The sequence below is a fragment of the Arvicola amphibius genome, chromosome 18, assembly GCF_903992535.2.
Source record: "Arvicola amphibius chromosome 18, mArvAmp1.2, whole genome shotgun sequence".
In the NCBI taxonomy this organism is placed as follows: domain Eukaryota; kingdom Metazoa; phylum Chordata; class Mammalia; order Rodentia; family Cricetidae; genus Arvicola; species Arvicola amphibius.
This window is the reverse complement of record NC_052064.1, coordinates 24,060,409-24,086,166: the sequence shown is the minus strand read 5'-3', so window position 1 is coordinate 24,086,166 and position 25,758 is coordinate 24,060,409. Positions and strand designations below refer to the sequence as shown.

Genomic DNA, 25,758 nt, shown 5'->3' with positions numbered 1-25,758 from the left:
TATCCTGGCTTAAGTGCACTCACATCCCCTGGGTGAGGAACCAGTACCATCTAAGCTGATGGAACTATACGTTTTGTGCAGCACTTAGGGGCGGAGGCTGTCACCAGCCAGTCTACTCCAGTAACCTTGTCCTGATGATCTACTCACAAAGCCAATCACTAAATAAGCTCGCTGAGTTTTTAGAATCTAAAAGGGATCGTGTACACTAACACAGCAAGGAGCTTTGAACGCAGGCCCATCTTTAAGTATTCTTAATCCACATGCTGAGAACCTCTCAGGAAACCTTTCAGATTTATGCCTCGGCAGGAAACAGTGTCCTTGGGGCCACAGGGGGAACTCAGGCTGGCGCGTCTGGGTAAAGATTCAGAGGGTTCATGGAAAACAGCAATGTGGCTCTCAAGCTTCTGCTATCAGTCACCAGATGCAATAAAAATACCTAAAGGGATAAAATACTAGAGTCATATTGTCTCATATGTATAGTTAATCTAAAAAGAAAAGAACTCAGAAGAACCTTAGCCTTTGAAAGATACATCCTTTTCTATTTTAAAACCACCTTTGGAGGACTCTGCCTAACAGCAGAGCAGAACAGTTTATTTCAGAGTTCCCTTTTCTTTGTGTAAACACACGGGTGTGGAAGAAAAAAAAAAAAACAGCTTTGTTTGGCTCAACACAAGAGGGCAGCCAGAGCAGCTGAAGAACCCACACCGGCCCTCTTCTGAGCTGTGGAGCCTCCCTTCCGGGATAGAGCCTGGTAGGAAGATCGGGACGGGGGCGGAGCCGCAAAGATGTTCTCGCGCGTCAGCATCAGCTCACCTTGCAGAACTTCCATAGGGAGAACGGTCCAGGCGTTTTCCAGGTAGGAAATGTAAATATAGCGAGCTGTGTTGCAGGCCAGGCCAATGTACAAAACCCTGGAAGAGAAAAAACACAACACGCGGGAAAGTAAGTTGAGGCCCCGGTGGGAAACATCATCCTGAATATTACTTATGTTTCCACTCCCCAAACCATTCATGATTAAACGGGCATGTTCCAAACTTAGGCACGGGAAGGCTCGTGGGCAAACTTAACCACCAGTGTAGGAAGGAGACTGCACCGACCACATGGGCCCGCTACTGTCCCATTATGCTTAATGGAAAAGCCAGCGGTGCCCTTCCCGAAGCTTCATTAGCGGGAGCACGGATGCTGTTTCAGAGTGTCTGGGCGCACAGCCAGCTGCGATGACGGTGCTGGCTTCTCTCCAGGTGACTGTCGCATAAATATGCCTGGCACTGCAGCCGCTTCACAATGTTGGGTGGGGAGGTTGAGGTGGATGGGGGAAGTGTAAGAATGGGAACCTCAGCATAGGTTACAGATGCAGGTCCCCGGAGAGGTTCATGAGATTCACATGGGGGGGGGGGGGGGGAGGCAACCACGAATGATGAGCAATAAATCCGATGTCTTCCCAGTAGTTCAACTGATTTGTGCTCATCATTTTAGAGATTACATGCGATGTCAAACTCCCACAAAACAGGGAGGTATACAGCAACCTTAACGTCACTGCCACAAAAAAATTTAAGTATAAACCCAAATGAGTGTAGACCAGAGCCGTGAGACTAGCTTGGGTCCCGAGGGTGGCTGCTTCTCAGCGCATACTGGTGACAAGGAGCACTTCCTCTCCTTCCTCCTCTCATTTCTGACCATTTCCCTAACGTCAAGGCTTTTACTTTCTTTCCTTTGTTTATTTATTTATTTTTGTGGGGGGGGGCGCGGAGAGAGGGAAGGGGTAAGGAGTGAGGGGGCGTATCCAAGGACCCTCAGAAGCCAGAAGAGGGTCCTGGACCTGGAGCTACAGGCTGCTGTAAGCTGCCCAATTATGATTGCCGGGAAGCAAACTCGCATCCTCTAGAAGCCCAGGAAGCGATCCTAACCCCTGAGCATCTCTCCAGCCCCACTTTTCACGTTTTCTCAATCGAAGTTGATGAACACCAAAAGGCGAAAGAAAACCCACGCAACAACCGGAACGGCTGCCCTCGTCCTGCTCAACTGTGTTTTTACGTCTTTCTAAACACGGTTCTCTTTTCTTTAACTTTGCTCTTGAGTCCCTGGTTGGGAGTGATCCTAAATCTGAACCAAAAGGACGGAGAAAAGACAAAGAAAAGGTGAAAAGGTAGGGGGGGAAGGGACACACTGCCGGGAGGAACTTAGGGTTCTCAAGGAAGGTCTCTTGACATAGAGGCCTGAGTCATCGAGTTCTATGGATAGCATAGTCTTCATACTTATGGAGCTTGGTGAATAAAAGCATATATTTCAAACGTGCCTGCTAAAAAAAATTATTTTTACCAAACTTGCTACCAATCTACCAGCTTCTCTCGGTTACAAAAAAAATGACACAAAAAATTAGCTGCAGACCCCACTGCAGAAGCACAAAGCACATCACACAAGGCCTTTTGACTTCATGTTGGAGTTTGAAAGCAGCCCCGTGCATGGCCTCCACTGGACCTAACTGAAGGAGGAGCATAGGGAACACGAAGTAGATAGTTTAGGCTTTCTGAGCCACGGTCCACTGCCATTCATCTCCACTGCAGTGGTGTGGTAGCGGCCCCCCGATTACACACGGTGTTTCAGCGAGACTAGAATTCAATTTCACAGAACGTTATTCTTCTTGTTAATGTTTCAGCCATTTTAAGAAACGTAGAAATTCTCCTTAGTTCACGGGATATACAAAGAGAAGGGACGTAGGTTCAGTTTGGCCCTCAGGTTGCAGCCTTGACCGCTGGCCTAGCTTAGCAATTGCTAACCTTGGCTATATCAAATTTGCTCTGATAATGCCAAAACACAGATGTCAAGATCCATCTCGAGAAAGAGCGCCCTGGCTACAGCCCAGGTGTGGTGCTTTCGAAACCTCCAAGGCTGGTTCTGATGCCGAGTGTGTGTGTGTGTGGGGGGGGGGGAGGGTAGAACCATAGACATGCCCATCAAGCCATCTCCATCTCCAGCAATATCTCCCATAAGCCTATCATAAACCAATTGATAAGCCACCTTCCTAACACCCATACTGCCTATCTTCAACCATGTTTTTGAGCCATGAAAGTTTAATCTATCCAGGACACAGTCCAAAACTCTTGGCCTATGTCAAGCAGCCCAGAGGGAAGGGTATGTTATGCCATAGCCTCCAGGTTCTCTGCAGGGGGGCCCCAAGTCACAAGAATAACTGTGTAGCTTCTGGGACCGTGAGGTTTTTACTGCAACCAACAAGCTGAGTTAATTGCTATGAATTCAATTTAGCCTTTCCTTCATCCCTGTGGTTCTAAAGTCATAACGTGTAGTCTGTTAGGTCAAAAAGGAGCTCATATAAAGAAGAAAAAATGAGACTAGCCGTGTAGGAATTTTCATAGCCCAGAAAAAAAAAAAAAATGCCTCCTCCTATGCCGGACGGACATTGGCAACTGAAACACCAAGGGACGCGGGCTGGCTTGAGTGTGGCAAACTGGCTTTGGCAGGCCTTGCTCTTCCCTGTTCCCTCTGCCTTGCTAGAAACCATTAGCTTACATTCCTAAAGCTAGACACCAAAGTCCATTCCTCTTTCATCCTCTTCCTCCTCCTGAGGCTGACTACCAAGGTCCAGCTATCAAAGTACTGGAATCCAGCAGTCAAAGGTCAAAGGCCACCCTAATTGACATGCTCAGCTAAAATCAAACAGCTCATCCTAACACGGGATTTCTGCCTGAACCTTTACAAACTGCCATTTTCCTATGTGCCACATCCGTCTCCTCTCTATCCGGAGGCAGCCTTTTGTCCCTCCAGGACAAATACCTCTGTCCCCTCTTCCTCGTTCCCTTCTCTATCTCTCTTGCCCTCTATCCCGTCTTTGTCTCTTATTCCATGCCCTCTGTCCCTCTGGGGCCAATAAATATCCTTTGTGATGAGAAGCCGGCCTTGAGGGTCCTGAGGCTATACATTTCCTCTCAAACCATGCAGAAAAAATTCCATGTGGGGAATGCCTGTCTTCCTCAAGAGTCTATCACTGCTGACTAACCACAGACAATGGCCCAGTGCTGGTATCCCGGACTCTACAGTGAGGCGGAGGCCGGGACTGTGCGGAGGACTGTTAGCACTTTGTACGGCTCAATCCAGATGTGTTTGCTCATTTACTTTATCTGGGGGACTGATATTTATTTTTCCACCAATTGATACGAAATGAAAGGCTTCTATCAGTAGTCCTAATTAACGCGCTTGGCTAGCGTGGAGTACGGTCCGGGCACGTGGATGCATTCATGGCACGGGCATACTTGAAGAGGCCCTTCAGTGGGTCAAATAGGCCTGTAAAGAGCAAGTGTAGGCCCTGAGGGATGGCCCAGTTGGTACAGGTGCCTGCCACCAAGCATGACTAGCGTTGCTCCATCCCAGATCCTTCATGGTGGGGGGAAGAGAACTGAGTCTATTAAACTGTCCCCCTGACCTCCATATGTGTGCTCCACATGTGTCCCCCTCACCACACATACATGTGGAACGGATAAAAGAAAAGAATGTAAGCCAGCAGAAGTCACCTGCCAAACCTTCAGCAAGAACATCCATTGACCATTCTGCCGGAGCCCGTACATGGAGACGTGCATAAGACTTTGGGTACCAAGATCCACTGAAGTCAGCTAGCTCTGGAGAAACTCAGTAGGTTCCGGCACTGCTACCCTAAGCCACACACCCACATCCCCATCACTGGCTAGACTGACCATCATTCTCATTTACCAGCGAAAGCTTACATCTGAGCACCGTGGAAAATAAAGGACAATGGCAGCCGGGGAGGGGAGGTCTGCCATGATCTCCCCAAACCAAAGTGTAAGGTTAGACCCAGAGTGAACTAAGGGAGGACCAGTGTTTGCTCCAGCAGCCCATTTGACAGATGAGCCAAGAGAGGGCTGAGGGGGGTCTTGCCACAAAGTCACAGCTGGATTTAACAGCCAGGTGCTGTTTCTGTACGGCAAGGTGGGTCCCTGGGCCTCAGACTAGCACGGTAATGTGTTTGCACAGGACACAGCTGTGTATTTAGCTTAAGGAAGCTGGGTGGATGTTTGTGTTGGCTTTGGAGAACCGTTGACATTTTCAACTTTCACAGATCATTGAGAAGACCAGGTAGGAGGAAAGCAGAAAAGCAAATGCCACCCGGCAGTGGTCCAAGATTCTGGATCCCAAATGCAAGCTTACGCCACAGCAAATGGTGCCATGTGAGCAATCGCGTCCAGAGGCCATCCCCACTGAGGAAGGGTTCCCTGCTACCTCAGGGCCAAGTGAAGACTGTCTCTGGATAACTGGCTTTGAGAGACAATGCTCAGAAGTTCACTGTGCAGCTGGGTTGGGAGCAGCTCTGTGCACTGCAGCCAACATGGTGGGAGAAGACGGGAGGTAGGAACAGGTCACAGCGAGCCAGGCAAAGTACTCAGCCTGCTCCTAGGTCTAATCCCCACTGCATCAACCCTTTAGGGAAGGTTGTGGGAATTCATTCCGCCAGTAGTTTGGGGGGTACCTGCCTTGGGGCTTGACTTCTGTCTGCTGTGACTTGATCTCTTGTAAGAGAGAGGAGCGGTCTCTCTCGCTCTCTTGGGAGGTCAGAGCAAAAGCGAGCTTGTTGGTTGTTCACACGTGGCGGCTTCCACCTTGTCTTGTGTTCTGTGGGGTTGTGTTTTCCCTTTGAACCTCCATTCCCTTTTGAATCCCCATAATAAAGACGACTTGTAACTCTCCCATTACCTAAGAGAAGCCCCTCTCTCTTCTTCTCTCTCTCTCACACACAAGCAGACACACATACGCCACACTCACACACACATGCGTGCACACACCTCCACCTTAAAGTCTCATCTCAAAAATACGTTATAACCTTCTACCTGCATTTGGAACGGGTTTCTAACAAAATATCACACAACTCAAGAATGATACAATTAATAGCCATAACTTAAGTAGAGAATCATAGTAGTTATCAACAATTTGAGTAACCACAATGAAATCATAATTCCATCTATTATGATTACACTGATAATAATGACCGACTTGAATAAATGACCATAGGATCCAGTCTGAGGTCTCACTCCCTTCCTCCCCCAAAAAAGAAGATTTGGAACAAATCTGACTTGATTTTTTTTTTTTTTTTTGGCTTGCACAGAAGGTGTGTCGAACCAATGTACATGTTACCAAGAATGCATACAGGCATAAGAATAAAAGTTTGCCATGGTTACGTCACTACGCTGAGCTGAGCCGTGAGTTCCTTTACTGTGTCCCCTAGCTGGGAGTGTGTTTGAAAACCCCGCTCGCCACACCCAGGCCAGGCTTTCCTTCCTGACCCTATTTAGAGGCCTAGATAAGTTTCTCAGTCTGCCAGAAGAAGGTAGCTGGGTGGCTCAGAGAGAAGGCATTTATTTCTCAGTTCTGGGGCCAGGGGACTCACGGCTGTGTTTGGTGGCAATTCTTACTAGCTGGCAAGTGGCTGTCCACTTCTTTATAGTCTCCTTCCATTACAGAGAAAGAAGGGACCAGGAGGAAGAGACAGACAGTGGAAGGGAAGGGGGGAAATGGGCAGAATGTAAGAGGATGAAGAGGGAAGGAAGGTGGAGGGAGAATGATGTAGAGAGGAAGGGAGGGGGGAGGAGAGAGGGAGGCACCAACAAGTGTGAAAATGAGCACACGCTCCCTCACACCACAAACGATAAGCAACAATCCCATGTTCTCATGATTTCGTCTAAGCCTAGGAACCTGGCGGCGGCTTCATCCCGTTGGCAGCTCAGGTGCCAACCGTTAAGTTCAGGGGAGGACACAATTCTAGCCCAGGGCAGCACAATTCTCTATCAGGAAGGTGCCTGAGAACTGAAGCTGTTCCAGACATCGCTCCGTCCAAGAAGAAAAGAAAACAGCGGTAAGGATGGATTCCATAGAGGAACTTAGAAACTGAGAGCCGAGAACGGGGCTTTGAAGTCTGAAGGTTTTCAGACACGTACAACCAACAGCCACACACACCCAGGGTCCCTAGGATGCCCCAACACAAAGTCATAAAACCACTGACTAACTGAGAGGGTTAAGAAGTTTCTTCACAAGTTTTTTTTTTTTAATATTTTAATGTGAAGCTCCTCAACATAGATGAGAAGGTGATATCACAATATCAAAGGCTGGACACACACACATTGTATATCTGTTGGTTATGAGCTGTGTCACCATGGGCATTAACCATTACAGTTCTCATCTTAGACACAGCAACATGTAACTGAAGAGACTATTAGGATTATGTAAGAGCAGGCTGGGAAAGCACTTAGCACGTTTCTGCAAAGCACTTTGTATGTAATAAGCACACAGATCGTAGTATAGGCACCCCCAGTCTCATAGCCTTACCCTATAGTTATATTTTTATCACAATGAGAGATTATCACTATATTTTTATATTTCTCTTATGCTCTGGATTATAGGGCGATTCAGAAATCTTGCGGCTGTTGAAAGCAAAACAAAAATTTTCAACTGAATTAAGAGCACATGAAGTATCAACTTGTAGTTCACTAAAAAAAAAAAAAAAAAAACAGCAATTGGTAATTTCTCTGAAATCCAAAGAACGTAGTAAAATAGGCCTTTCTAGAACTATGACAATGTAAATACTTAAAACTATCAACCAAGCAACTGTTCTGTAAAACTCAAGAAAAGGGGCTGGAGAGAGATAGCTCGGTAAATGAAGTACCCGCTGCATAAGCATGAGTTCGAATCCCCAGCACTGGTGTAAAAGCCAAGGGTGGTCTTGTGCATCTGTCACCCTAGCACATGGGGCTGGCAGCAGACGTCAACCCCTGGCTTCCCAATGCACACACACGTACATGCCCAGACACACAGGCATAAACACCAACAGGTGCACATGAACACTTCCCTGCATAAACCGTTTTTAAAAGGAAGAAAAGTCAGTTAATGTTCCCCCACTCAAACTCAACTCCCTTCCAAAGAGCGCCGTCACTGTTATACTGAGATACTCAGACCTTGCCGGCCTCCCGCCCACCCACTTTGCTGACTTCCTGTTCCTAGCCACTCTCAAGCCATCCTTCTGGATTTCCTTCTGGCCCCCAAATCTTCACGTGCAAAAAACTAAGTTCCACTGCCCTTTCTTCGGAGAAAGCCCCCCCGCCCTGCACCGCCTACCCACACTAAAACCACCCGCCTACCTTCACTTCACCCTGCTTTATTTTGCTTTATATCACATCAACAGATTAAGATAATATGTTTGCTCTTTATGGCCCACTGCAACAGAACATTAGTCCCGTGAAGCCTGTTTGTCTGTCTTATTACAGTGTTCATATGCCCACACCTAAGAAACTGCCTGTCGGGACTGTGTATTGATTAACAATATTTGCTCAAGAAGTGAACTTAGAACAGTCACAATACCGTTTCGTGTTCCCAGCTGAGCCTTAGCAAATGTTATGTGTTATCTCGCCGGTTCTGAGAAATGCTGCAAAGTTAGGGACAGCTGTTGCCCCGTTCCATCCACAGCAGACTGGAAACTTCACAAAACCAAGGAAAGGAAAAGCAAACGGGAGGGCCGATCATCTAGGACATAGGTTGGCAGCTGGAGCCAAGCCGAAGCTGATCTATTTTACTCTTTCCCAGTCTCCTAAAGAGAATGCCTGGTCATGGTGGCAACCCAGGGCTGTGAACCAACACGCTTTCACGGAGCATCCCAACCTCCACACACAACCACACACGCAACCCCCCCCCCCACACACACACGCATACGCACACACACACACACGTACACACACACGCACACACACACGGTAGCACGGTCCAGAGTCATGAAACCCAGGGGAGTCTAATCAAATGCTCATCTTCCACTGAGAACGCCAGAGGAAAGCAAAGATCTACTACTCACTGTTACCTTCTGTAGATGCTTCCAAACATGCTTTCAGTAGAACAAAACCAAAGCATAGCTCTTAAGATCCCAGAAATAAAAGTGGAATTTTTTTTCCCTCTTTAAGTTAGAAAAGCTTTGGAGAGAGATATTAAAAATAAGCTTCTAGGAAATTTCTTCTCTTCTAAATTAAATAATTGCAACCCACTAAATATTTCCATAGATATGTGGGAATTTCATTAGCGTAGGCTTTTAATTTGTCTAATAAGAAGGCACTGGATTGACACTGTGTCAATCAAGATAATCCAGCAGCTGTTCAGACACTGTCCAGTGATCAGCGAAGCTGAAATGTATGGCACACGGACATCACTCGGCTTTTTTATATCCTCATTGGGAAACTGGCCCCCACATCCTCTATTTCACCCCTGTGCTAGAGACCGATCTCTAAACATTCTAAACAGCCACACTACAGACCCAGTCCCCTTTTATAAATAACTACTATAATGACTGCTCAAATCAGCATTGTGGGACACAATAGAACATAAATTATTAGCTATAATAAATATGACTAGATCTCATTGTTAAATAAAAAGAAAATAGAGCCAGAGGCTGTGATAATCCTATGAAGCACATTTTTAATCATGTATGCTTATGTGATCTCAGGAAAACACATGGCAATGAATATAGTAAGCATAAAAACTTCCTAGTGGTTACCTGATATGAATGTCATATGAATGACTTTGTCTTGTTAAAACACAGCTGTAATGACTTAGACACATACATGTATTTGGGTCTTCAGTAGTAGGATGGTTATATCAATCCACTATGAGGAGACAAGCAATTCAAAATAAATAGGAAATACAAGCAAAAAGAAGATACAGAAACCACCGAGCACCAAGAAATGGAACCCTAGGACCTGTTTCCCTCTGTCTTTAAAGAGGACACTGTCATACAGCACGGGTTTTCTCTGCTCCTTTTTCTTTGTCTTGTCAAAACAAATCCAGATCTCCTAAGAATTTAGAAGGCATCCTGTCTCTCTTAACTCACTATTTTTCTAACTATATTGGTGTACCCATGAAGATGTTTCACTTTTAATATTTATGTTAAAACCTTCATGAATGTATTAAAACATATATCATTCAGACATTTACCCAATTTTGTGTTTTGAGAGCCTTCTATGCTGACATATTTAGTCTACTTAACTCTTGCACGCAATTCCTTCTTCTGGCTCTCCTGTGCCGAATGTTGCTGCTCTGTTTTCACTGGAAGACAAGGACAGTAAACCTATATGCATGACCACATGTTTCTTTTGCATATGTGTAATTGTTCCTTTACCTTAAAGTGCAATTTTTCAGTCACTGGGAATGTCACTTAAGATTACCACGGACTGCTAGATGGGTCCCCACCATGATCGTCTACACAGCAAGCATGGGGGGGACAGTCCTCCCTCTTGTCAGTGCACACCCTGCTGCCACCCTGTTGTGCAGCACACAGGGTGTGCAGTGCACAGGGTGTGCAGCACACAGGGCATGATGCTCCAGTCCCAGCACTGCGGAAGCGAGACAGGTCAGTTCCTCCGACTGCCTCAGTCAACCCAGCGGCCGAAGGTGGAAGAGAAAGCCGAGCTAACCGAAAACCCTGGGCTCATTTTCATTCCCAAAACAGAGGCCTTTTGTTCTGAGCTACAAAATAGCTCGGTTCTGAGTGCCCTCTTGCTAATACGTTAGCCCAGCGGCTGGGATGGAATACACAGATATTTTTCTTTGGAAAGATGCTCTTTCAAAGGACACAGAACCTGATTGATTTTGATCCCTCTCAGTTTCTAATCACAAATTCTTCCACTTTTGAGACTCCTTACAGTTTGCCAATAGCATTCTCAACTCGAAAGAACTCTTAAGAAGCTTTTCCTAGGTGTGTGCATATTGATTTGTTTGAAGGCAGAACTGGATAGGAACTGAGAAATAGAAATCAACCCCCACAGAAATAATAACAGCTATAAGTACAGCTGTGTTGGGCGCAGTCACTGCAGAAAGGGATGCTGACATTCACAAGGCCTTAGGACATGGCACGCAGGGAGCTGGGTTGATAGCTTGATTGGCTAAACGCTCGCCTCGGAAGCATGGCCTGAGTCCAAAACAAAACATCAGGAGCAGTAGCACACCTTCCCACGTGTAATCCCAGGGCTAAGGAGACAGAGACAGGCAGAGTCTGTGTGTCAGCAAGCCTAGCCAACTTGGGGAGTCTGTCTAAAGAAAACTGGACAGCACCAGGGACCAGCAGCAGAGGGTGTCCTCTGACCTCTACATGTGCGCATGTGCGCACACACACATACACACACACACATGCACACACATGCACACACACAGAAATGCCACTAAAGAGAATGTAAACAATTTGCCTGGTCTTTTCTTTCCTTTCCTTTTTGAGGCCTATGGTGCAGAATGCCTTACAGAATGCGGCTCTTGTATCTTCTGTGCACTAACTGAGCTTGGTGAGACAAAGAACAGCCAAGAGCTGTTCTCACTTTCTGTTCAAAGCTCTCCAGTTTGCACAACTAACAAAGAAGATCCGCTGGGGAAGGCCTTGTTCTGAGCCAGTCTCACAAGCTCGCCCAGCTACTCGGGTAAAAACAAAACTAAAGCTCCCACGTCACTAACTTTGTGGGTTCTAATTAGAGAAGCTCTGATTGGCTCCATTCCAATCTCCTTTTATTAACCTACTAATAATTCCGTCTCAGACCCACCCGTTTGCAATGATATTTTGATACTTTATAAGTAAAAATATCCTTTAATTTTGTGTGCCTATAAGTCTCTCTCTCTCTCTCTCTCTCTCTCTCTCTCTCTCTCTCTCTCTCTCTCTCACACACACACACACACACACACACACACACACACAGTGGGAGGGGGTCTGTTTGGTTTCTTCAGAAACAGGACTATGTTTTAAGCATGGGTCTTTTGCCAATGGACTGATGGTGTATTCATGATCTTCCTTAGTGGCCCCCGTAAGCCAGCAAGGTCCTGGGAGTCACCATATACCTAACCCCCAAATTCCTGGCTTCCTATACCACTGACCTTCTAAGTCCTGGTTCCTTTAAGACTAGAATCAGTGCAGTCTTCCATGATGCTCTATTGTTTACTACTGAAGCTCCACCTTAGGGACAAGCCACAGATGCTGAGGAGCCAGGAACACACTCTCCCCAGGAATCAAGGGCCCTGCGCTCCTCCAATCCCTAGTCCGGGCCACGCAGCCCCAGCTGCTGCAGAGTTTCCATCTTCAGTGTTCTGTGGCTCACAGGCTTCTTTACAAGTGGAATGCATCCCGTCCCCCTCTCGATTTTAGAAACGGCATTGTCATTACCAAGTCTTCTTTCAAAGTCATATCAGATCCTGCTGAGCTGCCTAGGCAGATTTTGTAAGTGAGATAGTTTCTGTCCATTAGAGCTACCTTTCAATGGACTAGTGTTTCCGGAACTAGAGGGAACGGTTACCAGTGGAGCAGCAGGATTCAGAACAGGAAGGTGCTTCTGGCCTGCCTTCTGTTGGGCAGAATGTGCTGCCAGAGAGGCCAGAGATGTACAGGGTCCTCAGCTGCAGGGAGCAGGGCTCTGCCTCAGTCTGGCCCTCTGATCAGATCACACACACTTCTGTGATCACAACCCAGAGGAAGTTAGACGAGGCTAAATCTTAGCGTGGTCTTGGGGAAGCCAACCTTATCACAGGCAGGGAGAATTCTGAAGACCGTGTGGGGATGGTATCCCTTCTGGAGAGTGCTCTTGTGTGTTGGGGGTTACCTGAATTTACAAAGACATTTTGAAAGATACTCATGCATGTGTCCTTTGAACAAGTGGGGACCAGCGTAACATTTTCCCTGACAATATTGTGTTCAATACAAGCTCTCTATCTCCGTGAACAATTACCTCCTTTCTAAAGGAGAAGACTACTTTCAAATAGCAGTTCTGCAATCTGAAGTTTAAAGAAAAACTGGTAAAAGTCATAAACTCCTTCTCTATGTAGGGCTCTAAAAGAATTATTCTAGTGAAAACAGCATTTTCCCCCAACTCACTCTGAAAATGGATTTTTTTTAAAAACGGAGCCCCTGGGATAGGAATATGATCGTATGCACTAAGTCACCACAGGGAATGAGATGAATTGCTTTCTCTGTTATGCACCTAGGATCATGCTAATCATGGTACCAATGGTGGGAGAACTAAAGAAGCACCACTCACTCTTGTGCTCCATGGTGATAGTGGAACTTGTGTGTGTGTGTGTGTGTGTGTGCTTGTGTGTAATTGTACATCATTTTTATATGAATAAGTATTGGGGTGTGTGCATATGCCAGGATGGGTGTCCCCCCAGCCCCGCTGTATACTCCATGCTGGGTACCACCCCAGTCCCTACACTAGGCTGGGTACTCCCCAATCCTTACACCAGGCTGGGTTCCCGGGCGCCTACCCCCCACTGCATACACCAGGCTGGGTGGCTCCCAGGGGCTCTTTCTCTGCCTCTCAATGGTAGAAGATTACAGACGTGTGCTGTCGTCTCTAGCTTTGTACGGGCTCTGGGGATCTGAACTCAAGTCCTCATACTTGCCCAGCAAGCCCTTGAACCCCTCTCTAAGTTCTGTCCCCACAGGTCCGAGGAACATTGGCTAACATTAGCTAACAGCAGAGCCTCCCACTCCAGTTCCCTTCAAGTTCAGCACAATGTATTATTGTTTCTGGAAAAGAAAAATGTCTTAGAAAAGGCGCCTAGGGTCAACAAGATGGCTCTGCGGGCAAGAGCTCATGCCAACAAGACTGAGGGACCTGAGTTTGAAGCTTTTGTTGTTGTTGTTGTTATGTTTTTTCAAGACTCGGTTTTTCTGTAGTTTTGGAGCCTGTCCTGGAACTAGCTCTGTAGACCAGGCTGGCCTCGAACTCACAGAGATCCGCCTGCCTCTGCCTCCTGAGTGCTGGGACGACCCAGTCCCGAGCTTGATTCTCAACGTTCACGTGGTAGAAGGAAAGAACTGACTCCCTTAAGCAGTTAGGCCCCTCAGATGGTAATGGACTTGCTGAGTTTGGTCCCCCAAACCCACGTAAGGTGTGATGGCACATACTTGGTACCCCAGAGATGGCGGCTCCCTGGGACTCATGGCCAGCCAGTCTAGCCTAGGTCCAGGTCACTGAGAGACCCTGCCTTCCCAACAAGGTGAAGGCATCTGAGGAAGGAAATCTGACGTTGTCTTCTACATGCCCGTGTGTACACACCAGCAAACACAAACATAGGCAAACACACACACACACACACACACACACACACACACACGGCTATGCCAGTCACTGCTCTCTCTGCCATTTCAATATAATTGCACTTCATCTGGCAACCTACAGCCACCATACATTAGTAGGAAAAGAGAGTTTTGATTTGACCAAGATGTTTGAGGAGGACGTAAGCTGTTGGGGAAGCCCCATCCACCTTGACTCTGCCAATTCCTTCAACTCCACATTGCTGATCTTATAGTACTGTCTGCATTTTGATTAGCGCCAACGGGCCATGCAGTAATGAGAAAGTTAACAGAAGAGGGGCAAATAAATTATTAAAAATTAGCTGAACTCCTTGACTATACCAGTCACTGCCGTGCGAAACCATCTTGTCCCATCTGGCCTTCATAAAACGTTCTCAATAGACGGGCACGAACTCCACGCCCATCAGCAGGGGACACAACAGGCAGAAAATTTTTCTAACTTGCCTAATACTGTCAGGGTCAGGTGGCGGCTCCCGGTTGAGCGGGGCCGCCTGACTCAGCCGGTGCTAGCATTTGCTACAAAGCGACGTTTCATGAACCAGGCCACTGGCTCTCAGCGTGGTATTAGACAGTGGTTGAAGGGCAACTCCTTCCAGATGTGGAAGCAAGCTACCTAAAGTCCCCAGCACAGCCCCCAAACACTACATACTGACACCAGAAGCCACGGACCAACTCTTCAGTGCCGCCACAAGTTCGCAATGCTGTCCTGGAAAGAACTGTCATTGGTTCTCCACAGCCCACTGCATCTGTGAGCCCAGAAGACTTGCTTAGTGATCTTATCTCTGCTTCTGGTTTAAAACGTCCTAGATCTGCAAGTCCAAGATTACAGTAGTCAGCTCTGTGCTACACAGCGCCCTGGAGAATATTCCAACACTAAAGTCATGTCATGAGGTGTCACCTTTTCCTCAACTCTACCCCTTTTCGGGGGTTCCCTTTATAGAACCACCACAGCCCACTTGGACACACCGGGTCTGTAACCTCCTACCTACTGACCTAGCCCGTCAAAGTCACCTTCACAAAGCATGCCTCTCGATTTCTGCAGCGGCTGCTTCTGTAGTCCAAACAGTTACTGCCTCTCACAGGGATTCTTCCAGAAACTTCCCAGCAGGCTCCCAGCTTCAGAGTTTGCTGCAGGCCACACAAGTCAGCGGCCATCCCACGTGAAAGCAGAAACTTTGCTTGCCTCGAACCTCGCTAGGATCCCTATCTGCCTCCAGAGAAAATTCCCGTTGCTCGTACCAGCAACAGCCTCCTCGGCCCATTTAGCACCAATTAATCTGCATCCAATTAACCTGCGATTCTAAAGGCCCCGGTAATTATTCAGCCAAATTGTACAATTACACTGATTATTTTAAATACTACAGAGTAACACTTGATCCTCTAGCATAAAACAACACAATTTCAAACATACTTAGGTCTTTTCAAATATTTTGCTGTGACCAGACATTTTAATAAATGCATCATATTTCTTAATTTTGGGGGTTGACATGCACATGCACTGTGTATGTGAAGGGCAAAGGCCAATTTGCAGGAATCGATTCTCTCCCTAAATGTAAGTTCTGGTGCTTGACCTCAGTTGTCAGGCTTGGTGGCAGACTCTTACCTGCTGAGCCATCCTGCGAGCCCACAAGTGTTTTTTGTTTGTTTGTTTGTTTGTTTTTGTTTTAAAGAACTTTTCCTTTAACTTAGAAGGGAAGTGGAAGTTGTTTAAGGTTCACCATTGTCTTGCTTTTTGAGTAAGAAGTGAGTTAGTTAGGCTTGGTAGCACACGCCTTGAATCCCAGCATTCAGGAGGCAGAGGCAGCAGGTCTCTGTGAGTCTGAGACCAGCCTAGTGTACAGACAGAGTTCTAGGCCAGCCAGGGCCAGCCACACAGTGAGACCTTTTCTGGGTGGCAAAAAAAGAAGGAAATTGGACTTTCATTCTCCCCTGGACCGTGAAGCTGCTGGACGTGCCAGTGTCTAATCCCAGAAACAGGCACTAATCTGCCTGAATCCGAGTATTTAGGTTGAGAGGTAGAAGAAGAAAATGGAGAAGCCCAAAGACGTGGTTGCTGTGAGCAGCCCTACGTGACCAGGCAAAGCAAGGGCAGAAATGGTCCACACGGCAGATGACCAGGTCTAACACAGGAGGGCAGAGCTCTAGTGTTGAAAAGGCCCCTAGGGGTCAGTGGAATAACTCACTAGGGAGGCAATCTCTCTGACTACCAGTTAGCACAGCATATGTGAAAAACACTGCAGGCTAGGAGAGGACCACTTGGAAGGATTAAGAGGCAGTCTCCAAAGGTTGTACCACCATGCTACACATCTGGGAAGGCAGGAAAATGTCCTGGATCTTTCCCCTCTCTCTGTCACCCATGCGTCCCATGCACCCAGCATTTCTTAACAGTGGCTACACAGGGAAATCCTCTAGGGACTTTGGAGAGGTGTGCGCGCACACACACACTGGAGTCTGATGTCCCTAATCTGGGTGCAGCCTGGGGATGGGGAGCTACAGATGCTCTCTTGGTGAGTCTGCTGGTGGAGAACCAACACATTCGCTGAACTCCACAGAAGACCCACATCACAGGAAGCGTTGCCTAGGGAACGGGTGCTCATCAGAGGCATCAGGTTGAGGAGCACTCAGAGATGGGTAGAAACAAGGAAAAAGATGGGAAGCAAACAGCCAAACCTAGATCTACTCATGGAGAGGTCATGTTGCCTCTTCTAGACTACTGTTCCTACAGTGAGCATAGTACACTGTGTGTCCTTCCCAGGGTCCCCAGCCAGGTGCAGGCTGGCACCTTCCTACCTGTCCTGCCTGGCTCTGTGCAGGAGCTTGGAGCTTCTCTTGCTATCTGTGTCATCTCTCCCTAACTGACTGGCTAGCCTGTGGGATATGTACCTAGTATTAGGTAATAGTACATTGAAAACAATAGGTAATATTTTCTTCCCTCTAGATAATATTGCACGGCAGTACTGACCTTAAATATGATAATTTGGGGGCAATATGATTGAGTAGATTTTCGTATGTCCCTTAAAATTAAAATAAATTTAAATAGAAAAACGTTAAGTGATGGCCAAACATTGGGTTAATAATGGCTTATAAATTTACAATGATTTTACTGTGATTTCTTTGGTCATCACTGTTCAAATATTCATCAAGGTGAACATTCTCTTAAGATGTATTTATAGCTTCAACTCCAGCAAGCCATCCTTACATACACGGGATTAGAAACATATTCACAGCAAATTCCAAAGTCTTCTGATTTCAAATAAAAAAGAAAAGAACTTTTTAGTGCAAATATTAAGAATCATCTTCTTTGCCCAACAAAGCTACCTTCTGAAGGAGGACGGAACCCAAGATCACAGTCTGGGCCTCACTGTGGGTGTTAGACTGTTGGGGATGGAACCCAAGGTCACAGTCTGGTTGGGGATGGAACCCAAGGTCACAGTCTGGGCTTCTGTGTGTGTGTGTGTGTGTGTGTGTGTGTGTTAGACTGTTGAGGGCAGAACCCAAGGTCACAGTCTGGGCCTCACTGTGTGTGTTAGACTGTTGAGTTTTTTTTTTTTTTTTTTTTTTTTTTTTGAAACACTGTGCACAGCTGTGGAACTTTTTAATTACTAAGTGGTTCAAAAGTAGTTTCTTTTTTTTAAAAAAAAATGTTCTTGTGTGAATTCTCCTTCATTATGAAACTCTATAAATAATTTATGACAATAGAGGACTGGAGAGACAGATTGGTCATCGGTGCAATACCTGCAAGTACATCCCATCCCCAGAACCCACAGAAAAAAAAAAAAAAAAAAAAAAAAAAAACAGGCACGGCGGCACCCGCTTGTAATTCCAGCAACGGGGAGACAGATGCAGGTAAATGCCAGGGCCTCTCTGGCCTGCCAGCCCAATTCCAGGTGAATTCCAGGTCAGACACGGACCCTCTTTTTAAAAAACAGGGTGAGCTGACATGGTGGCATACGCCTCTCAGCACTGAGGAGGGAGAGGCAGAGAGAGAGAGAGAGAGAGAGAGAGAGAGAGAGAGAGAGAGAGAGAGAGAGAGAGAGAGAGAGAGAGAGAACCAATGTGGATGGCAACTAACATAGTCTCCACTTGTAAGCAAACACACTTATATGTAGACCACACACACACAAGATCAAAATGCTCAGAAACATACCGGGAACATAGATTTATGGTTCTATACAAAGTCTAGAATTCTTTGAAAGGTCATTTCCTAGGCTTTTTCATGTCTGACCCTCCAATGAGAAGCTGAAGCCGTCATCCTCACGCATTTCAAGCCCCGCATCTCGACAATCATCACCTGACTGGACTCTCTACGTTGTCACCAACAGAACCAGCCCTGTCTCTGAGGACCAGTGTGGACGTTTCCAGCAGTATTGTGTTCTGTGTATCTGGGTTTGATGTGTGTGAGCGTGCGAACGCTCATGCGTGCGGATGCAGATGTTCGCATGCTATGTATGTGTGGAAAGGTCCGAGGACAACCTTAGGTGCCCAGCGTCACCATCCACCTTGTTTGGGACAGCATCTCTGTTTTTTTCCATGCTCTGCACTCCGGGCTAGCTGGCCTGGGAGCCCCCAAGAATTCTTCTCTCGGCCCCTCCTCCCACCTCCCTGTAAAAGTGCTGGGATTACAGACACACAGCAACATCCCGATTACATGTGGGTTCTAGGAATTCAAACTCAGGTCCTGGTGCTTGCATGGAAAGCAACTCTTACCTGTCGTGTGATATTTTGATGATATTCTGACGATAAAGTTTTCTTCGAATCAGAGAGCAGAGCTAGCTGCTAGCTGACCAAAATTAACCATAGAGGTTTTGGAGGACTGAGGACAGAGAGAGAGACAGGAAGTAGTAGAGTGGGGCTTAGAGCGGGTCCCAGCCTTTTGAATGGAGGAACAGCAGAGATCGGAGGTCACTGGTTGCTTCTCGCTGCTTCTCTGATCATTCAGGTTGTTACCCCGATATCTGAGTCTTAGTTTTTAATTGTTAAACCATAATTTAATAAATGCATCATTTACCCACTGAGCTATCCCTCAAGGTTCTTTAATATTTTAATGGACAGAATTTAAAAGCAAAATGGGGGGGAATGACCCGATACTGATGGAATCCTCAAAGCTCTGGAGAGCGCTATGAGACCACATGAGCCACCTCCTTCGTTACATGGTTCAGCAAGAAAAGGAAGATGTTCTTAGTAATTAAAACCACAAAGTTAACGTTATGTGAACTGTAGATTTCTAAGTAGCTACTAATACTACTTAGAATATAATAATATAAGTGCAAGTTCATTTAATTACCAAAAGTCACAGCGAACTGACCAGAATTTTGTTACAGAAGGTATGTATCTAAGGCCTGAGGGGTGTCGCTCAGTGGTAGAGGGCTTAGCCAGCATGCGTGGGATACTGGGCTCAATCCCCAGTACTAGAAAATAAACAAATGAAAAATCTAAAAAGAAAATACATATTTCATATAGACAGACATATTTTTCTAGATGTAAGAAGGGCCTTGTATAGCTATTTTAAAATATGCGTATACTTTATACTGTTTTCAACTGTTATTGGCTGATTAAATTATTCTGTCTGGAAATTCCACTCATTGTTGACACCTAACTAGACATGCCTTAGGAATAAAATGCTGTTTCAAGAGATGCTTTGGCAGCAGGGCTCACTCCCACACCAAGGCTTCAGAGACCAGATTCGTAAAGGGCAATGTGCTAGGCACAGCTTGCACAAGGTACAGAGGTGGCCTCATCCCCACTATTTAAGTGACTTTATGAATGCTTGTGGTACTTCAGCCACAGGAACGCTAGGTCTGGAAGCCATCTACACAGTGCCTGCCTTTTAGAGACAAGGGGAGGTCAAAGATGTGAGAAAGGAAATGAGCAGGACACAACCTCACGGAGAAAATCAAACAGGGAAAAATATTCACAAGGACTAGGGGGTAGGGTGGAGGAGGGGGAAGCATGATTCTTATGAAACATTAAACTAGAAAACACTTTCTTCAGTTTGAAAAGAATCAACGCCATTGTTATCCAAGCCTTCCCATGGTCTGCTCCTTTGTGATTTCATATTTTAACAGCATATTTGATACTGCATTTTGCAATATTTTCATATTTTGTAATTTCGTATGGCAGCGGCAGATCTGAAGGTTATCACAGACACACAACACACAGGTGTTGTTAGTGAGGTCAGCTTAGTAGTTTATGGACAAGATCTGTCACGCTTCTCTACAGGCAGAGTGTTACTATCTCCCGCACCATGTTTTCGAGCAGGGAAGACTATGATGTAAGGGATTATTCAATCTGCCTTTACAGAAATGTTAATGGTAGCAAACACTGCACTACAGAGAAAGTAGGAGGTTTATTTTTATCTTAATTAAAAGGATAATGTAAAAAATTTTGGGCCAAAGGAAGATGTTTAAATAATCCATGTCATTGAGGCACACAGAACTTCAAAATGTAAGGTAATTGGGGGAAATATATAAAAATCTCTCCCATGTAATATCATGGATGAGAAGACTATGGTGTAACAGTTGGTTTTTTCTCCTTTTCTTTCTTTTTTGTTTATTTTCCTGGCAGTTCTAAGGATCAAGACTCCCAGTCACGAGGGCTCTATCACTGAGCTACCTATCTAGCCCCTGTCTTCTTTATATGCCATATTCCCTTGCTCTGTGTCAGTAAGTGTAGGAAGATAAGGTCTACAAGGCTGAGAGAAGAGGCAGCCTAGAGTCTGCCTGGGGAGCCTAGAAACAGGCGCTGTCAGAAGTCCTGATTGTGCCTCGCCAATGAGGGGAACCACGTGATGTCAACAGGTTGGAACACAGCTGAGTGCTGGGAGGAGGGGATGTAATGGGCTCTCCGCATTGCTTCCAATAAACAAGATTTCTGCTTGCCTTTTTCCCGACTCCTATTGTCTATGTCATTGATACCGTACCCCAAGGGAGCCGTCAGAATCCAGAAACAAGTAAATATTTAATAATATAAAAAGGCTGGAGAAAATCAATCACTTTACCCCACTAAAGTCATCCTTTGTAAGTGGCACAGAGAGCAGGCACTCGAGGTCCACAGATTAGGGTTCACCAAGTTGAGACTCCCGGGGAGTCCCTTAGTATGAAGCTGTGTGTAGCCTTTATGCCTTTTGGTGGTTATGGCCTCCTTTTTGTTTCTTGGATAATCCAGCTAAATCTATGCCTCGCTTCCTTTATTCTTATTTGAAGGAAGAGGAGCAGCAGAAAGCTCCAATCTCCCCTAGACCCGGTCAGAGTATAAACCCTGGAAGTATTAAGGAGAAAAACAATGGGAAAGCCAGTCTCTGAGGAACAGCCAATAGGAAGCAGTCTCTTACCTGATGTGGCCAATCAGCTCAATAAGCTTGTGGCTGAAGAAGTAAGCCGTCAGCTCGGACACGTGACTCAGGACGGAACAGACCCCAAAGAGGGTTGTGGTTCCATTCAGATCTTCCAGATGCCAGTAGAGAAAGGTGAACACAAAGCCGTATCCAAAGCCCATGAACCAGGCGACAAACAGCACCGAGCCGTACTGCACACTGCACAACAGCTTGATCAAGTCCCAGAAGTTGAAGGCCTGTGAGTGGGACGCCGCAGTCGGGGTCTCCTCCGAGGACTCGGTGGAGCTGTCCCTCTCCACCTGTGGGATCTCCACCTCTTTCCCTTTACTGTCGCTGCCGTTTTTGAAGTGGCTGTAGCGGAACCGGAACTGCGTGGCCACGATCAGGGCCATGGTCATGAGGACTCCGAAGACGATGAAGACGATCTGGTAGTTGCGGTACTCGGGGGGCTTGCACCCCTTGCCGTCAATGAGCACATCTATGTGGGTGTAGTCAATGCCGATGCCCACAGACAGCATGGCCAGGCCCCAGCCCAGGGAGCCCCACATGCGCTGCAGCCCGTAGCGATCTCGGTGTTTCCCCAGGTACTGGAGGGTTACTGTGTCTACAATCGTGACCGAAGAGGCACTAAAAAATTCTCCTATTATGACAACCACCAAGATAACCAAGAATATCGCCTCGACTTCTTGCTGGTCGTAAACGAGGGTGACTTGGTCAGACGGTAAAGATTTGGTGGTGGTAAAGACAACAGCAGTGGTCGTCTCCGTGGTGTTTCCTGTCGGGGTAGGAGTCACTGTGCTGGAGTTCAAAATCAAGTCCGTTACATGGTGGGTGGCTTCCCCTGTCTGGGGCTGCAGCGTGGGTTCACTGGTCAAGGTCAAAGCCGTCGAGAAGAGAGCTGTGTCTGAGACATTGGGCTCTTTTTCAGACGGCAATAGCAGGTCCCTTTTCCCGCGCGATTTTGGTGCTGTGGTAAAGAAAGCAGCGGTGGAGGAATTCATTGGCAGGATGGTTACTAGGTGACTTACGTTGGTGGGGTGAGCTGTGGGGGGAATCTTTGGTATACATCTCAAGGTAGCAGGCTTGACAAATCCAATGCCCAGGTTGAATAAAACCCAACACAAAAGCGAGAAGAGGAGGACAATCTTGCCCTTTCTGAAACGATCCGCAACTACGCCCCAAAAGGGGGCGCTGCAGAATTCAATGAAGTATCGAATACCCACCAACAGTCCGCTCTGGCTGGGCGACATTCCCAGCTGTTTATAATACACGGGCAGGAGTGGGTACAGAGAGCCATAGGCGGAGTAAAAGAAAAAATAGAACACCTTGGAAATGAGGAGGTCATTGTTTATCTTCACACAGTGTTTCTCGATCCAGTCTATTTCCTCCTCCGCAATGGCGGAAGTCTCTGTGGAGGAGGGCGTCTCATTGGAAGGTGGCTCTGTTTCCCTACAGATGCCATTGAAAGGATCAGCAAGGACATACTTCCTCTTCTGCTCCTCTTCGTCGTCAGTTAGGATAGCAACTTTATCATCTGCAGCCATGGCTTACCACTCCCATCAGGGTCTGAGACCTCCGGAATCCTGACCCACGGTGACCTGTAAATCGAAATGGAAGACATTTAGTGAGGGGGAAATCATTAGAGCATCCCCTTGCCTAGAAATGAGGAAATCCCAACTGTGGAGAAAGTTCTTATCACCTATCATGCTGGCCAAGAAAACTGCTTTAAAAAATTAAATATGAGAACCGAGAAATGGCTCAGTACTTAAACGCATTTTCTGTTCTCAGAGAGGACCCAGGCTCAGTTTTCATCACCTGGGTCACGTGACTCACAACCCTTCCAACTATCTGTAACTCCAGCTCCAGGACTCTGACACCCTCTTCTGGCCTCCACACACACAAGCACATACATACATCTACATATATAGCCAGATGTGCGCACACTGGAGAGACACACATACACATAAATAAAGATAACATAAGTCTCTTTCAAAAATGAAGTACTCTTGTGGGCACTGTTTGGAGCTGGTTGCTGGCAAGGCATCCGGGATGGAAGCAGCCTTGCCAACACCTACATTGCACACAATGCTCTCCAGTATCATGCAGGGATTGAGTTTAAGAGAGTAGAACCTGAAACAGGGAGCGTCTATTGAGGGCTTCTGTATAGCTCCACGATAAAGCATTTGACTACTGTATGTGAGACCTTGGGTTTGGTCCCCTGCAAGACATACATATAGGAATAGATGTAGTTCCAACCTTCTAGTAGTTTGCAAAAGAAAAAAAAAATTATTGAGCTCTTACTACACCAGGTAACATTTAAAGACTTTTACGTGTGTTAATTCACACTCATTACAACATGCCTACTGCTTTGTCCACTTTACAGATGAGAAAAATGAGGCCGGAAAGGTTAACTAAGAAGTGGCAGAGCCTGGATTTGAACCCTACCTTATAGGGTCAGTACCCATAATGTCATACAATCCTGGGAGTATACAACCTGCAGCCTATGGGCTACATGTGTTTCTGGATAGCCATGAATGTAGCCCAGCACATGTGTTAATAACCAGGTCATGCTACGGTGTCCAAATCTTGGACACTTCCACCACCAGAATGTCAAATACCACATGTTACATAATAAATCAAAAGAGAAGGGTGGTTTTTTTTTACATGAAAGATTAGCAATATGTCAATGGTAGAAGTTTATAGGAACCATGCCACATCCCATAGTTTTCTGTTATTTTTATTACAGAAATCATTAAGAAGTCAAAAGACTGGGCTCACACTAAACTTGGTGCCCTCCAGTTGCACAGTCTGGTGCTAAAAGGGGCGCTCATTGCCGTTATTTCATGTCCCTTAACTTTCTCCGGCAGCGAGAAACATCACCTCCACTCGCCGCCCCAAGCGATGCTCCTACCTTTTTTCCCAATATAAATTGACATTCATAAAAAAAAAATTCCAGAATTGGGTGAATGTAAACAGCTTTAGCTCTCTACAAAGCTCCCAGATAGACAATAGAAACTTTTTTTTTTTTTTAAAGACAGCATCTCGCTAGGTAGAACTTGCTCTGTAGACTGGGCTGGAACTCTGAATTAAAGGTACATCATTGCAAGCAGTGCTGGACTCCCTGACAGAACAGTTTAACCCCAAACCCTGCTTTTCCCATCACAGGTCCCTTTGCAGGAGAAACACCTCCAAAACCGCTGGCCTTCGGGGATGTACCCAAATGGGTTTTCTGGTATTGTTATCAAGACACACCTTGTCCCATCAGTGACTATGGCTCTTCCTGGCAGCATGAAGAACCATACACTTGCCAATCCTGCAGGCTTTATAAGCCTGAGCGAAAGAGCTCATTTCTGGGTCTTGCCTGCCCCCCCCCCCCGCCCTTTTGTGGTGCTGGGGACAGAATCTGGGGCCTTGCGCATGCTTGGCAAGGACTCTTTCACTGGGCTACATTCCCAAAATTTCTTTAGTACCCAAAGAAAAAGTTTTGCTTTTTCCTTAGATAAAGACCTCTTACGGTCTGGCTGTGACAGACTGTCTTCAAGGCAGTGCTGTTATTTTTCTTTGGCTCTTAAAAATCTTCTCCTCTTCAGCTCAGCAGCTTCAGTCACACTTGGAAAGCACAACTAACCCCTCTCCCCTTCCTGAACTGTTTTGCTGTCTCAGCTCAAATTGGAGAGACATGTTTGTTGTCCCTAAAATGGAGCGTTATATCACACAGGTGGTTGAATAGGCTGGGTTGAACAGAGGTGGTTCGCTCCCTTCCCTAACCCCCCCTTCAACTGACAGTAAACAAACACGCGCACAGAAATGTGCACAGGTACACTCAGCAGCCACAACCTAAGCTCTGGAGGGTTAAGGGGCACACGACAGTGATGAAATAAAATGAACTGACATATGTAATATCCCCCCAAAATTAATCTCGCACCATCCCTTTCTTGGGCTGTGATCTGCCATTCCAAGGAGAGTAATCAAGAGAGAGCAGGCAGGGCATGGGATACAGGAAATAATTGATCTCGTATGAGAGGAAGGCAACAGAAACACAGGGACGAAGGTGACAAGACGCCCTAGGACCAAGAGTCAATCAAGATAGGTGGGAGGTTACGTGGGCAAATCTGCTGGTCGAAAGGACGCCAATACAGCTCGGCAGGTCCTAAGAGATATGTAGGAGAGAGTCTATGGATAAGCTGGTAAGAAGTACAGAAAACAAACTAACTAACAAACAAACAAAGGCTGCATGGCACTGGGGAATAACCACAGTTCACTACGTGTCTCGGGTGACCAGTCACACTAACACAGACAG

At 46.4% G+C, this 25,758-nt stretch overlaps 1 protein-coding gene across 1 annotated transcript in view; it reads right to left on the bottom strand.

The window, feature by feature from the left end:
• The window catches only part of Mfsd6 (major facilitator superfamily domain containing 6), a 40,902-nt gene extending 17,852 nt beyond the window's left edge, over positions 1-23,050 (bottom strand). The window contains exons 1-2 of the mRNA XM_038315557.1: positions 21,456-23,050; positions 814-911 (exon numbers count right to left, since the gene is read on the bottom strand). Of these exons, the coding sequence (XP_038171485.1) occupies positions 814-911; positions 21,456-23,002 (1,645 nt within the window). The 5' untranslated portion in view covers positions 23,003-23,050. The remainder of the gene's footprint in view (positions 1-813; positions 912-21,455) is intronic.
• Positions 23,051-25,758: the final 2,708 nt, after the last annotated feature.